The 14,650-nt window shown below is 42.4% G+C and overlaps 1 protein-coding gene across 1 annotated transcript in view; it reads left to right on the top strand.

Annotated features, from left to right (window-relative positions):
- Positions 1-12,599: 12,599 nt before the first annotated feature.
- LOC129344079 (fatty acyl-CoA hydrolase precursor, medium chain-like) overlaps positions 12,600-14,650 on the top strand; it is a 30,665-nt gene continuing 28,614 nt past the window's right edge. Inside the window, exon 1 of the mRNA XM_055000574.1 lies at positions 12,600-12,716. Coding sequence (XP_054856549.1) covers positions 12,626-12,716 — 91 coding nt within the window. The 5' untranslated portion in view covers positions 12,600-12,625. The remainder of the gene's footprint in view (positions 12,717-14,650) is intronic.

Here is a 14,650-nt window from a genome sequence, read left to right as displayed (position 1 = left end):
TACAGCATTCATATACATTCCTGTTCTCATAACACTGCTCTAAATTGTTTCAGAAGGTTTAACTGACTCAAGAGCTGGGAAAAGGTACAAGAAAGGAAAATTCAAAACAATCAAGGGATTGGAACACCTGCCAGATGAAGAAAGGGTATTTGGAACAGCTGCATACCTGGTGTACACGGGGGAAGAGGGGGTTGCACGAAGTCCTGTTGGGCATATAACAACAACAACAACATTCCATTTATATACCGCCCTTCAGGACGACTTAATATCCACTCAGAGCAGTTTACAAAATATGTTATTATTATCCTCTCGACAATCACCCTGTGGGGTGGGTGGGGCTGAGAGAGCTCTGAAAGAGCTGTAACTGACCCAAGGTTACCCAGCTGGCCTCGAGCGGCAGAGTGGGGAATCAAACTCAGTTCTCCAGATTAGAGTCCTGCACTCTTAACCAGTACACCAAAATGGCTTTCTTTCCCATCCTGCTACAGGACAATAGATTGTGCCCTGTGTCATTTTCTTCTGCAAAGCTATTCTGGCATCAAACAAAGTAGGGCTCTGAAGCCAACTAGAAATCTGAAAACAAAACTAAAGCAAAGCATAGGTATCAACATGATGCATTAAACAATGCAAAAATTACATAGTAGGATCCTACTTACAGCAACAGACAGCACAAACTATACACGGTAGTATAGACCACAGTCCCTAACCCTTTATTCAAGTATCTTCCTGAACCATTTTGTTACATTACAGGCAGCCTTATTATGGAAGGCCATTCTGTAAGGAACAGATCTCTAGTTTTCAGAGAAGTTGTAATTATGGGAGAACTCTGGTCTCCCTCTGGAGGTTGGTACCCGACATGGAGGGATTCTTCAAAATAGCCAAGGAGGTACCACATGATCTATCGATCTATCGATCAACCGACCCATCTGACCGACCCATTTATTTATTTATTTTATTTTATTTACACCCCGCCCTCCCTGCGAATGGTCTCAGGCTAGCTTACAACATTTGTGTCTGCAGAGAGCACGCTTTGAGAACCGGTTTCCTCCAGTGTAGGGAGATCATAGGAAGAAATTTGGCCTGTAACCTCCAACATGGGCCCAGCACATCATGGTAGCCATTGTGTGGTGGCAGCCACTCGAATGGCCAAAAGTGCCCACAGGGTTCACAAGACTAGGAATTGCAAACTTTTATTAGTGCGTGGGGTAGGGGCCTCTATACCTTTCCCCTCCTTGCATTTCACTAGAGGCTCTCAACTTACAGTGATGATAATTCACACTTCTATTGAGTATGAATACCCTTCTCATATTCAATTTTGTTGCAGTCCTTAAAATAATCCTGCATGGTCACAGATCTGTAGCCATATATTGCAGATGGAGTGAGGAGGGCAATAAGACCAAGAAAGAATAGATTTTTTTAAGGCCACCCGCATGGCAGAGGACATTCAAATCCAAGAACTTCCAGATTTACAGTACCGCAGTTGTCCTCCATGATTTTTTAGCTCATTTCCTGAGACTTGCAGAGAAACTTTTAATAAAAGCCAGCTGAACTGGCAACTTGTAAACAACCCCGGTGTGTCCCCTTGTGGCCCAATCACTGTACAATAATGAGGATGAGGATGATGATAACAACATTTGATGTACAACAACATAACAATAACAACAACTTAACACGCACTCAGAGCAGTTTACAAAGTGTCTTATTATTAACTCCACAACAAACACTATGTATTGTGGGTGGGGCTGAGAGAGCTCTGAGAGAGCCATGACTGACTCAAGGTCACCCAGCTGGCTTCAAGCGGAGGAGTGAGGAATCAAACCCGGTTCTCCAGATTAGAGTCCTGGCACTCTTGACCACTACACCAAACTGGCTGAATAAATCCAGCTAGTGGTTTCCAGAGCTCTTTCTCTGTTGTGGTTCTTTGGAGTTGTTTGAGATCCTTTCAACTGCCAGAGAAGGCAGACCTACATTTTTTGGTCCATTTCCAATAAGTTGCTGGATAGATTAACTTCAGCCTGCGGAGCTGTCAAGTGCTGAAATTCAAAGCAATTCTTTCCTTTCATGTCAAGCTCGTTTGAGCCAATGATCTTCAGCAAAAGATAAGGAGGAGTCTTTTTTCTTTAAGAAAATCATGGCAGAGAGAGGCTTGGCCACCACCAATGTAGTCCTTGGGTCTCTATCCACCTACAGGGAACTACATTAGGGAACCACATAACCTTTTGGTGTAGTGGTTAAGAGCGTGGGACTCTAATCTGGACAGCCGGGTTTGATTCCCCACTCTTGTAGTTGAAGCCAGCTGGGTGACTTTGGGTCAGTCACAGCTCTCTCGGAGCTCTCTCAGCCCCACCCACCTCACAGGTGTTTTGTTGTGGGGATAATAATGGCATACTTTGTAAACTGCTCTGAGTGGGCATTAAGTTGTCCTGAAGGATGGTATATAAATCAAATGTTATTATTATTATTATTTTAATACAGTGGAAGATAATTTAGTTAAAATGGGGCAATCCATAATTCACGATAAAATTTATAATGAGGGCATTCCAATATCATATGGGACAGGGAGTCAACTTTTTTCAAAACACATTGGCAAAGTTTATTTGAGTAAGGCAAATTACAGTATCTCCCATATAGAACAGCTGAGGGGGCAGCGTTCAGGTGTGAGAGCATAAATGCTAGGTGTTTAATGTAGGCTGGAATGGCTGGCGGTGGAAGGATGCCAAAGAACTGAGAGGGACTACCTGTACTAGCTGGCAGTGAGTGGAACTCAATATGGCAGTAAAGAGGCAGGGAGGAAGAGAAGGCAGGGCTTGAGGATAAGTGGGGGCTAGACCTCACAATAAGCTTCCCCCACAAGCCAAACTGAACACCTCTTATAACATAACAACATTCAATTTACGTCCCGCCCTTCCGGGCAACTTAACACCCACTCAGAACAGTTTACAAAGTATGTCATTATTATCCCCACAACAATCACTTTGTGAGGTGGGTTGGGCTGAGAGAGCTCTGAGAGAGCTGTGACTGACCCAAGGTCACCCAGCTGAATTCAAGCGAAACCCTTTGAGTCCATTCCATGAGAAACAATTTAAACCAGTCCAAGGCATATCCTTTGATGCCCACTTCTGTCTTTAAATGCCTCAACAGGATGGCATGGTTTACTGTGTCAAAGGCTGCAGATAGATCCAATAGAAGCAATTAGGAAGCATGGCCTTTGTTTATATTCAGATGGAGATCATCCACTAAAGCTACCAGTGCTGCCTCTGTCCCTTTTCCTGGTCTGAATTCAGACTAGAAAGAATCCAAAGCAATAGAGTTAAACAAGAAGATCTGGAGTTGGTCAGCTACTGCTCTTTCAATCACTTTGCCCAGAAAGGGCAGGTTAGAGACTGGGCGATAGTTGGCCACATCATTTTTGTCTAAGGATGGTTTTTTAATTATTAAACTTCATATCAGGTCTCCTGTCAATATTCCAAAAGGAACACTCCCCACTCAAAGAGTTAGTGCTTTTCCACAAAGGGCTTTTCTACAGCTCACCTTCTTGACTTCATAGTTATTATTATTATTTATTAAACTTCTATCCTGCCCTCCCCGCAAGTGGGGTCAGGGCAGGTTACAACAGTAAAACATAATTTACATTAAAAACTTCAATAAAACCACAGAATTATCACCACCCCCAGACAGTGACCTTACACCCCATCCGTGCCAATTATACACAAAGGGGTGGGGGGAAAGGAGGGGAACAGGCCTTTCAGTCAGCTATAGCTCATATGGGGGCTAGATGATCACATGACCCCCTGGTTGGGAGGCTTTCCGATGACTATTGGACCAGCCTCAACCATATGCCTGGCAGAACATCCCAGTCTTGGAGGCCCGCTGGAACGATAGAAGATCCCGGAGGGCCCGCGTCTCCTCTGATAGAGAGTTCCACCAGGTCGGAGCCCGGACTGAAAAGGCCCTGGCTCTGGTCGAGGCCAGTCTAGCCTCCCTGGGACACAGGGCCACCAGTAAATGTTTGTTGGCTGATCTCAGCACTCTCTGGGGCACATATGGTGAGAGGCCAGTATGCCAGTCTCTGTCCACTAAGGGCTTTAAAGGTCAAAACCAACACTTTGGATTGATTCCGGAACTCCACGGGGAGCCAGTGTAGCTGCTGCAAGATGGGAGTAATATGCATCCTAAATAGAACACCGGTGAGGACGCATGCAGCAGCATTCTGGACCTGTTGTAATTTCCAGGTCAAAACTAAGGGAAGCCCTACATAGAGCAAGTTACAGTAGTCCAATCCGGAGGTGACCGTTGCATGGACCATGTCATTAGGTCCTGGGTCGAAAGGTAGGCCTGCCAAAGATGGAAAAAAGCAGACCGGGCCACTGCTGTAACCTGAGCCTCCATTGACAAGGAGACATCCAGTAGCACTCCCAGACTCCTGACCATCGGAGCAGGCACCAGTGGCACCCCATCAAAGGCTGGGAGCTGGATCCCCAAATCTAACAACCCACGATCCAAGTACAGGACCTCCATCTTTGCAAGGTTCAACTTCAGTCAACTCTGCTTCACCCAGCCAGACACAGCCTCCAAGGCTCTTACCAGGATATCCGGGGCAGAGCCAGGCCGGCCACCCATCAACAGATATGACTGGGTGTTATCCGCGTACTGGTGACAACCCAGTCTGAAACTTTGTGCCAGCTGGGCGAGGGGGTGCATATAGAACAATAAAGGGAAGAGAATCGCCACTTGCGGGACATCGCACTCCAATGGGCAGTGAGATGACAACTCTTCCCCAAGTGCCACCCTCTGTCCCCGACCATAGAGATAAGCCACTGCAAGGCTGTCCCTTGTATCCCCACATCAGTGAGACGGTGGGTCAACAGATTGTAGTAAACCATGTCAAATGCTGCTGACAGATCTAACAGCACCAAACTCAAGAGGGAAACCTCCTAATAAGCCAGTAATCAAAAAGCTGAGGCTCAAGGAGGTGAAAAATGGGGTTACAAAGAGACACCCTATGCACATAAATAATCAATTTCAATGTTATATTCTGCACAGTACGTATCTGTTACAATTCATAACATACAAGCAATCATATAGTCCAATAGTCCAATATCCCATTATATTTACTGGGTATGAGTCATTAAATTATTTTGTCTGTCCTTTCCGTTTTTATGTTACCTTTATTGAGCACACAAAATCGCTCGGCATAAAGTCCACACAAGCCGTTTGTTTCTTCCGGTGTGGTGGAGTGGAAGCAGTATTTCAAAGGTGTAGATGGTGTAGGCTATGAGCTTTGCCAGCTCTTTTGCTATCCCCACATCAGTGAGACGGTGGGTCAACAGATTGTAGTCAACCGTATCAAACGCTGCTGACAGATCTAACAGCACCAATAAATATATAAGACAATTAAACACAATTTTAAAAATTAGTAGCAATCATGTGATGTAGCATTAAACAGCACCGACCCGCCCTGATCCAGCTGCGTATGAAAATCATCTGTAAGGGCAACCAGTACCGTACCATGACCTGCACGGAAACATTTGTAAGGAATGTGGTGCAGAACTGATGACACAGATGCCAGTTTTACAAAGATTTCTTAAATCTTTCCTAATGAGAGGAGACTTCTCAGTCTTCTGAGTAATGCTCTTCCTCTTACCTGTAAGAACTACCAGTATCTTTCTATTAGAGCCCCTTAGTTGCGAAGTGCTGCCTTTCTGGAATTTGACTTTCCAGTTCCCAGAAGACGTGTATTGCTTCTCCTATTGACATTAATGGGGTTTGATATATTTGCATATGTAGCCCTTAGTCCACTAGAGGGAGATAAAGAGTCGGCGTATTCCTTATAAGGTAAAAAAGGTGCAATTTTCCCTGAGATATTGGAGGGCCTGAAACTGCAGGGAGAAGCATGGGGAAGTGGCGTCCACCCAGGGCCAAAGTCCTTAGGAGGTGACAGAAGCATAAAGATCATGGATGGAACATGTTATGGCCACAAAGGGGGAGTTACCCAAATTAGGTAGTTCCAGGGTACGAATGAATGAAATCAAAATAACCTAAGCTATATTTCAACCCACGTTGAAAACATTTAACTGCATTAGGAATCTTTGTCAGTGGGAGGGTCCAGTTGGAGAAGCCCACATAAGGCATCCCAAATAAGATCTCAGAGAAGAGGGGAAAGGGGTATAAAAGGCAGCCCCAAAGACGAGGGTGAGGCAGAAATCTCCTTTGCTAGATTTCTCCTGACCAGTCAGTGATGCTTCATCAACCTGGCCAAGCCTCGTTTGGGTAAATATAATGCAATGTTGCTGAAATTCTGTCTGCTTTATGTATTCGATAAAAGCTATAACTGCTTTCAAGGCATGTCAGTCTTCTCTTCCTTCCCTCACCTCCACAATGGACCCCACCTCAGGGCGGAATTCCCGCATGACAGCTGTTCTTATCTGTGATTTTAACTGTTATGGTGTGAATTGCATTCATTTTGCTGTGACTGGTCTTGAGTGTTAACATGGAGATTGAAGAAGCAACACAGAAGTCTTTTATCAAGCAGACTCTTTGTTATATGCTCAACTGATCTCAATCAGCTATACAATACAATCAATGTAAGTGTTTTAAACAAAGAAATAAATGTCTCAATCAAATTTCAAAACACCAATCAAAACATCTACTCTATTACTTGCAGAATGCTATTCATATTGCTGGATGGGTAGTATTTTGTTCTGTTTTAAACTAGTATTAACTGCTTAGACAAATAAAACTAGAAGGCAGGTGTGATAAGGAGAGGGCAAAGCATATTCTCTGGATTCTTTAGAAGGACAAGAGCCGTTGTCCAAAATGAATGTTTTTAATAAACAAATAGATTGATGGTACCTATCCTGCCAGCAATGTCTGTACTAGTCCATGCGGTACTCTAGAGAAATTAGTTTACATGGAATGTTTAACTTTCTCATAGTAAAATTTGTTTCTTTCTAATTAGTCACTAAACAAAGGAGGAAATTCCTAAGAGACAGCTAATACAATAATGAAGATTGTCTCAGTATAAATAAATACAATTTATAGGTCAAACCAAGTATAGCAATATTTTGGTCAAAACATATGTAATAATGTAATATCCTTCAACTGAGCAATGGTTTATTCATATCACAACCAGAGCCTGTGGAGAAATCACATTACTAGTCAATTGTCACAATATCCCTTTCATCTGCTGATTTCAATAATTGTCTCTTGTCACAATGTCCCTTTCAGGTAAGTATTAATCATCTGTTGATTTCAATAATTGTCTCTTTGATATGTGATAGACAGGATTTCTGCTGATATCCAACTATGGGTGAGTATGCTCCAGGAGGAAAAATTCCCAAATCTCCTGGGCAGTTGGCAAGGTGTGTGCCAGCTCTTTAGACAGCCCGTTTCGCAGTTCCTTTTTCAAGCCAAGAATTCTACCGCTCCATTATTCCTAGTCTTTTTATGTGAGGCAATGGTGACTCTCTATGCCATTGGTTTGACCTATAAATTGTATTTATTTATACTGAGACAATCTTCATAATTGTATTAGTGGTCTCTTAGGAATTTCCTCTTTTGTTTAGTGTGTATTGGGGACCACTTTCCCTCATTGTTATTATTCTTTCTAATTAGTGTCAAGTTCATGGAAAATTACACAGCAAAAAAAACTAGTACCAGGCTGAGACGATTAGTCAGCTGTCAGTAGACACACAGATTCCCATTTCCCACCAAGGGCCACAATCCTGACATATACAGTCCAAGTACCAAAAAAATTTCCTCACCTTACTGGGTCAAGCTCTGTGTTCATGCTTTGAAGGAAATCAAAAAGTGCCAGTCAGACTACAGAGCATTGTATTGTGCCATACTCTGCCTGGAAGGTGAAGCAAAAAAATAGCAGGTTCTTCTGGTAAGAGGTATTGAGAGACGCATCAGAGGGAAAGGAAGAAGGGAGGGTGTGTTGCAAGATGATTCTAGCAAGCGCTGCTACATGTGGTTTGACTCTGCCAGTTGGGTAAGAATTATTCAGGTAGGGCAGAAGTTCAATGGAGCTGAGCGTGGAAGGAAGAAACGAAGAGAGGTAGCACCTCACAGATATCCTGCCAGGGAGCTCGGGCATAAGAAGTCACAAAGACGAATGGGTGGACTCATTTGAGGGAGTGGGAAACTTTAGGTAGGGTAAAGACAGTTGTTGTGACAGAGTGGTTAAGTGGTTCGGCTATGAATCAGAACTCTACTGGTTTGAATCCCGCTACTGCCATGAGCTCAGTAGATGGCCTTGAGTCCGCCACTCCTCTCAGCCCCAGCTCCCCAGCTGGAGTGTGGGGATAATAATAACATAAACTTGTTCGTTACTCTGAGACATTACTCTGTCTAGAAGAGCAGTATATAAGCGCAGTTGTTGTTGTTGTTCACATTTCACACAACACAATCAATAATGAATAAAGATCACATGTTATCATTGGCCTTGCTGAGCTGATACAAGTTTCCACCAGAGACCCCAAGTATCAGCCAGGTATCGTGTAAAATGTACGTTGTTCCAAGTAACACCGTCTTTTGCGGTTCTGTAGTTGTTATATCAGAAAGCTGCAGTTTTTCCATATGTTGCAAAGTTTTTCGAAATAGTTCCTAGCGCCCCGATGAAAATGGGAACTACTGTTGTATTCTTCATCCATAGTTGGGTGGTTTCTATTGCCAGATCTCTATATTTAATCATTTTTTCTTGTTCTTTTTCTTTGACTCTGGCATCCTCCGGAATTGCAGTGTCAATTATCCAACTTTTCAATTTTTTCCCACTACTGTTACGTCTGGTGTATTATGTTCAAGGTGTCAATCAGTTTGTATTCTAAAATCCCTTAAGATCTTGACTTGATCATTTTCTAGCACCTTTTCCACCTGATATTCCCATGAATTCTTTGATACTGACAGATTATACTTTTTACTCAATGGCCAACCCTGTCAGGTCTAGCTTTGTAGTCCGTCTGTGCAGTTTTGTTGCATTTACAAATAAGGTGGGACACAGTTTCATCTTTCTCCTGGCAAAGTCAACATTCTGGATTTTCACTGATTTTCTGAATTTTGGCTTTCATAACATTTGTTTGCAATGCTTGTTCTTGTGCTGCGAAGATCAGACCTTCAGTTTCTTTCTTGATTGTACCCATCTTCAACCATACCCTAACATGCTCTTTTGGTGCTACACCTCTGAAGATGCCAGCCACAGCTGCTGGCGAAACGTCAGGAACTACAATGCCAAGACCACGGCAATACAGCCCGGAAAACCCAGAACAACCATCGTTCTCCGGCCGTGAAAGCCTTCGACAATACAACCATACCCAAGTTAGGCTGTTGTCACTTTTCCCTTCAATATTTTTTAGATATTACCCATGTAAGGGTTTGTTCTTCCAGCCATTTAATCTAGTCTCAAACTGTTTCTTCTTGTATTCGGCCTTTGTTTTGGTTGTTTTTAATATGTTCTCTGTTTTCACAGCCTGAAGTAATTTTTCTGTACGTCTACTGATGTAATCATTCAGGCCTCTCCTTTCTCCTTCCACTACCTGATGTACTTGTAACAGTGCTCTTCCACCATTTTTTTTGTGGTAAATATAGCCTGTCAACATTACTTTCTGGGTGTAAAGAGTGATGCATGTTCATTAGATTTCGTGTTTTTTGATCCAATTTTTCTAAATCGCTTTGTGTCCAATTTATTATTCCAGCTGGATATCTGATCACTGGAATTGCCCATGTATTTATGGCCTTGATTGTATTTCCACCATTTAATTTTGACTTCAGCATTTTCGTACTCTCTTGATATATTCTTTCTGAATCATTTCTTTTACTATCACATGCAGGATGTTATCTAATTCTAATATTCCAAGATATTTATAATTTTCATTGTTTGATAATGATTTCATAATGTCGCCATTTTCAAGTTCTATTCCGTCAATATTTTTCACTTTTCCCTGCTGCATGGGGAGTACTGCACATTTGTCTAAGCCAAATTTCATTTGAATATCATCACTGTACATTTTCACTGTATTAAGCAATGATTCAAGTTCAGTGGGACTCTTTGCAGACAATTTCAAATCATCCATATACAGGAAATGGTTTATTTTCCCAGCCTGATCAGAAATATAATAACCTATTTTTGTTTTCTCTAGGACCATTGGCAAGGGTATTAATGAGATGAATAACAACAACAATAACAACAACCAGTAGGATTACCCAAACCAGACAGGTCTCGACTGAGGAGCCAGTGGGCCACTAAGTGCACCCAACAACCCTTATTGTTGTTGTTGTTGTTATCGTCATCAATGTCGTCATCATCATCATCATCATTATTAAAGGTGGCATTGTTGGAAGAATGGGGGGGACAAAAGGGGTTAATATATATATATATATATATATATATATATATATATATATATATATATATATATATATATATATATATATTAAAAAGTATTTATTATAGATGTGCACCAATGTGAATAAAAACAAGTTTAAAACATAAGGCCTGAATGGCAGGCTACATACATATACTAAAACTTGCTAAAACATCTCAAGATACAGATGATGGTACAGTGCCATGACCAACACAAACAGACCAAGGTACAGTGGAAAACCGACCAGACGTGTTTCGGCCCTAAGGCCTTCCTCAGTGGTCAATTGTAAACAATTTATGATCAAACACACCCACACTTATGGAAACCAATCATGCAATGCTCCCGGTGTTTTATCTAGAGCTGTAACAAAAGAAGAAGGGGAGAGAAATTTTTTTAATATAATGTAGTCCATTCTAAAGTGCTAGAATTATTCTAGGCAAAATACTGGATCAAAATGTACCTCTAGTATTGTGTGATAAACTGCCATGTTGCAGTAGACCCAGGACTGCATTCACACAATGCTCTTCATTTATTGTTGCACTCTAAAGAAAAAATGTATCAAATTATAAAATTATTCCCTAACATGCTCTTAATTACCCCCTAGGTTCTCCAAACCCAATCACAAACCCACCTGAGGCTTGGGGCAAATCCACATTACTCATTCTAAGTCGCATGTTCCCCGCATTCCCCACGCAATCCCGAGTGCCAGTCACATTACCTCATTAAACAGACGCATTTCATTCGCATTTCTCCCGAATATGTGGTCACAGGTTTTCAATGGGAGTTTCACGGTGGCCGTGAACGGGCCAATGCGCAATTTACGCGGTTTTTTTAAAAACCACCCCCCTTCCTGTCTCTCCGGCCGTTCCGAGAGTTCCTATTGGCTGATTCAACTTGCAAGTGCTCCGTAGTCTGCAAAAGACTGTTTTTGACTTCATAGCATTGGATTTATTGATTATGCTGTTTCTGAATCAAATCTGGTAGTTTGAAAAATCATTTTGGGGTGAATCCATCCTCAGAACGGACTCACGAAACTTCCTTTTTAACTGTTTTTTATTTTTTTAATTTTATTTTACTGTAATATCAAAATTACGAAATATCAAAATAATGACACTCCAAGGAAGTGAAACTTCAGTAAAATTCAGGCACTGAACTGTCCTGCATAGGAAATGCCCACGAAAGCTTCCCACATGCTTCCCAATTTCCAAAAAAGAAACGGGAGAGAGCCATCAGTGCTGTCAGTGGGGGAAAGAGAGGCATCATTATCTTCAATGATGTTTCTTTATAAGGCAAGATCGAAATAACGGAAAAGTGCGCTCAAAAAAATTAAAAAAATGGGTGGGGAAAAAAGGTCCCGCCCCAAAAAGCGGTATTCGAGCAGCCGTGTGACCGGAGGGATGCGTGAGAAAGATGGATTGGAAGCAGGAATGTGAACGAAGAGGAAAAAATTGCGGATTGGAAGCAAACGGAAGATATCCGATAAACATGCGGGTAATGGGTGAATGTGGATTTGACCTTGGTTTCCAATGTATAGGAGTGTGTTACATCAATCTGCAGTACAGATATGATGGCACTTCAACCTAAAAAAGTTCAGCTATATGAAAAGGTATCAGGATGATGCAATCTCTCCCATGTGATAAATCCCCAAGGCATCAATGTCTGGAGATGGTGAATCCAAAACACTTCTCTTTTCTGCAGGAGTTTGTGAGAGCCTGAAGATGTATTCTGTAAAACATCCTGATGATGTATTCTGTATAACACGGGGACTTAATGAAGAAGTGGACTGGACTCGCTGTGTCTGAGATGGATTTGATTGGATTTGGACAATGGCCCTAATTGAATGTGTGGTGTGTCTCAGCTACTCCGGTGTTCCCTTCCTTCTTTCTCTCCTCCCCTCCACCTCTTTCGACAGCACATCTTCTTTAGTGTTTCTCTGGTAGTACAAGCCCAGAAAAGTGGGTCACCCATTCATTTGTCTTGCCATCCTAGAATTCTGTTGTATGTCAGATATACATACCTATTTCCCCCCTATCCAGCCTTGGAAGTAAATCAAAGGTTGTGAACTCTTGCTCAGTTGTTTTGGGGTTAGTCAGACACCAGCTGGACCACTTCCAAACTGGTTCTTTGCCTTAGGGAGTGGGGGAAAATTGGGCCTCCTCCTCCAGGCACTTGTCTCTCTTGTGAGTTCCCGTAGAGACACACCCTGAACTGGAGATCTTTGGACTCTTTAAAAGAGAGAAGCAAGCATTTCGCCAGAGGCAAAGATGAAAATGTTACCTGCTGGCTGGTGCTGGTTGCTCTTCGGAGCATTGCTGTGTGCCAAGTTAGGTGCTGGATCGACAACAGAGACCAAAGGTACCTCCTTTCACTTTTTGTGAGAAAATGTTACGCTGAAATTCAAGGGACCTACTTTTCAAGCAGAGGCTCATAAAATATCCTTCCTGAAAGGACTTTTATGTTGCTGTTACTTTAGGAACAGTCTTCGCTTCCTGTTCCTTTTCAGTGTAGTGTGAGGCAGACCAGAACCCAAATGTTTGTGTCTGCATGAGACATGTTATGTGAGATCTGAATTGTTTGTTTTATACACTTCTGCTAATATCTTTGTTGCAAAATGCATGTGTCCATGGGAATAAGTCCTGTTCCATCCTAACACACTCTATGGTACGTACTTCTTCTGACTAAACATGCAAAGGATTATACAATTAAGTTGTAGCCTCCTTGGAAAACCACAATGGGAGAGTTAAGGGTCATGTTTCTAATAAAGCAAAAATGATGTGAAAGGAAAGTAGTGAATGAACAGCTTTGAGGGCAGGGCCCAACAGCAAAATTCATTCCAGATTTAAGATGCTCTTTTTGTCAAGCTTTAAAAGTATGTGAATCTTCAGGCCAAGATGTGGATAGTCTTTTTATTTATTTTTATATATTTACATTTCATTTCTCTTTGCAATGGGGACTTAGATTACAATAATGTTTCTCCTCCCGTCCATTTAATCCTCATAATAATAATTCTGAGAATGAGTGACTGACCCAAAGTCACCCAAGCAAGGCTTCTGTTGAAGTCAGTTGCTTCTGGGTTTTTCTGCTCTAGCAGGGAGAGGAAAGCCAGGATTGGCTCATTGCTTTGAGAAAAATGCTTTGAGGATGAAGCAAATGGGCATCAAGAAAACCACGGGTGCCGTGTTGGGAATCTAGGCCAATATTCTATTAAAGCCTTTTGGAAACCATGGTTGCCAACCTCCAAGTGGGGCCTGGAGATCTCCTGGAATTACAACTGTTCTCCAGACTACAGATATAAGTTCCTCTGGAAAAAATGCCTGGAGGGTGGACTCTATGGTATTATACCGCACTAAGGTTTCTGTCCTCCCGAAACTCTGCCCTCCCTCAGACCCCACCCCCAAGTCTCCAGGAATGTTGTGTATATAATCAGGGCTTTTTTTCAGCTGGAACACAGTGGAGTGGAGTTCCGGAACCTCTTGAAAATGGCCACATGGCTGCAGCGCGGAGGGCAGTCTCAACTCCCCTCTGTCTGGAGATCAGGGGGCGGAGCCACCAGCCATGTGACAATTTTCTCCAAGGGCAACCCACTGAGTTCCACTACCTCTTTTCCCAGAAAAAAAGCCCTGTATATAATATACGTAGAATATGGTACGTGCTGAGAGGGAAGGGAGTGTCTCAAAGCATGTCAAGTATTTCTAGGGACCTGGAGAAAGAAAAGCTGAACAAAAGCCCTGTCTGATGAATGGAATTGTTTGAAATCATGTCATGTTCAAGCAGTTTGTCTTATTCCTCCACACAAAGAATCTTTTCAGCATGTTAAATGTGAGGCACAGAAAAGTATTGCCTCATTATCCTGTGTTTGTGGAGCCAGGAAATTTTTGTGCAGAAACTTTGTTGAGACAAACAGGATGTGCTTCTTTGGGCAACAATGTGGTGGGTTTGGATGGTGCCAGGAACTCGCCAGCTGCCCACCAGTACCCATGACCCACATCAATGACTCGACCGCCACAGGCTCAAGAAGGGACACTGTCGGAGAGCAGTTCAGCAAGAACAAGAACACCAGTTTGCACGCCTTGGCAGAGAACTTTTGGGAGTAGTTTCATGCTTACCGTGGCCCTGTGACATTCACACTTAGCCTGTTTCATAGCAACATTATCAGCTTGTCTCCCATTTATTTCTTTCGAAAATGACTAGTCCCCTTTTCTTCCTACATGGGAACCAAGGCAGCTTGCACTATTTACTAAACCGAGGATAATGAGGCCTGCCAGTTGAGTGTGTGTAAAAGATGCAGG

Source organism: Eublepharis macularius, chromosome 16 (genome assembly GCF_028583425.1).
Source record: "Eublepharis macularius isolate TG4126 chromosome 16, MPM_Emac_v1.0, whole genome shotgun sequence".
Lineage (NCBI taxonomy): Eukaryota > Metazoa > Chordata > Lepidosauria > Squamata > Eublepharidae > Eublepharis > Eublepharis macularius.
This window is presented reverse-complemented; position numbering and strand designations above follow the sequence as displayed.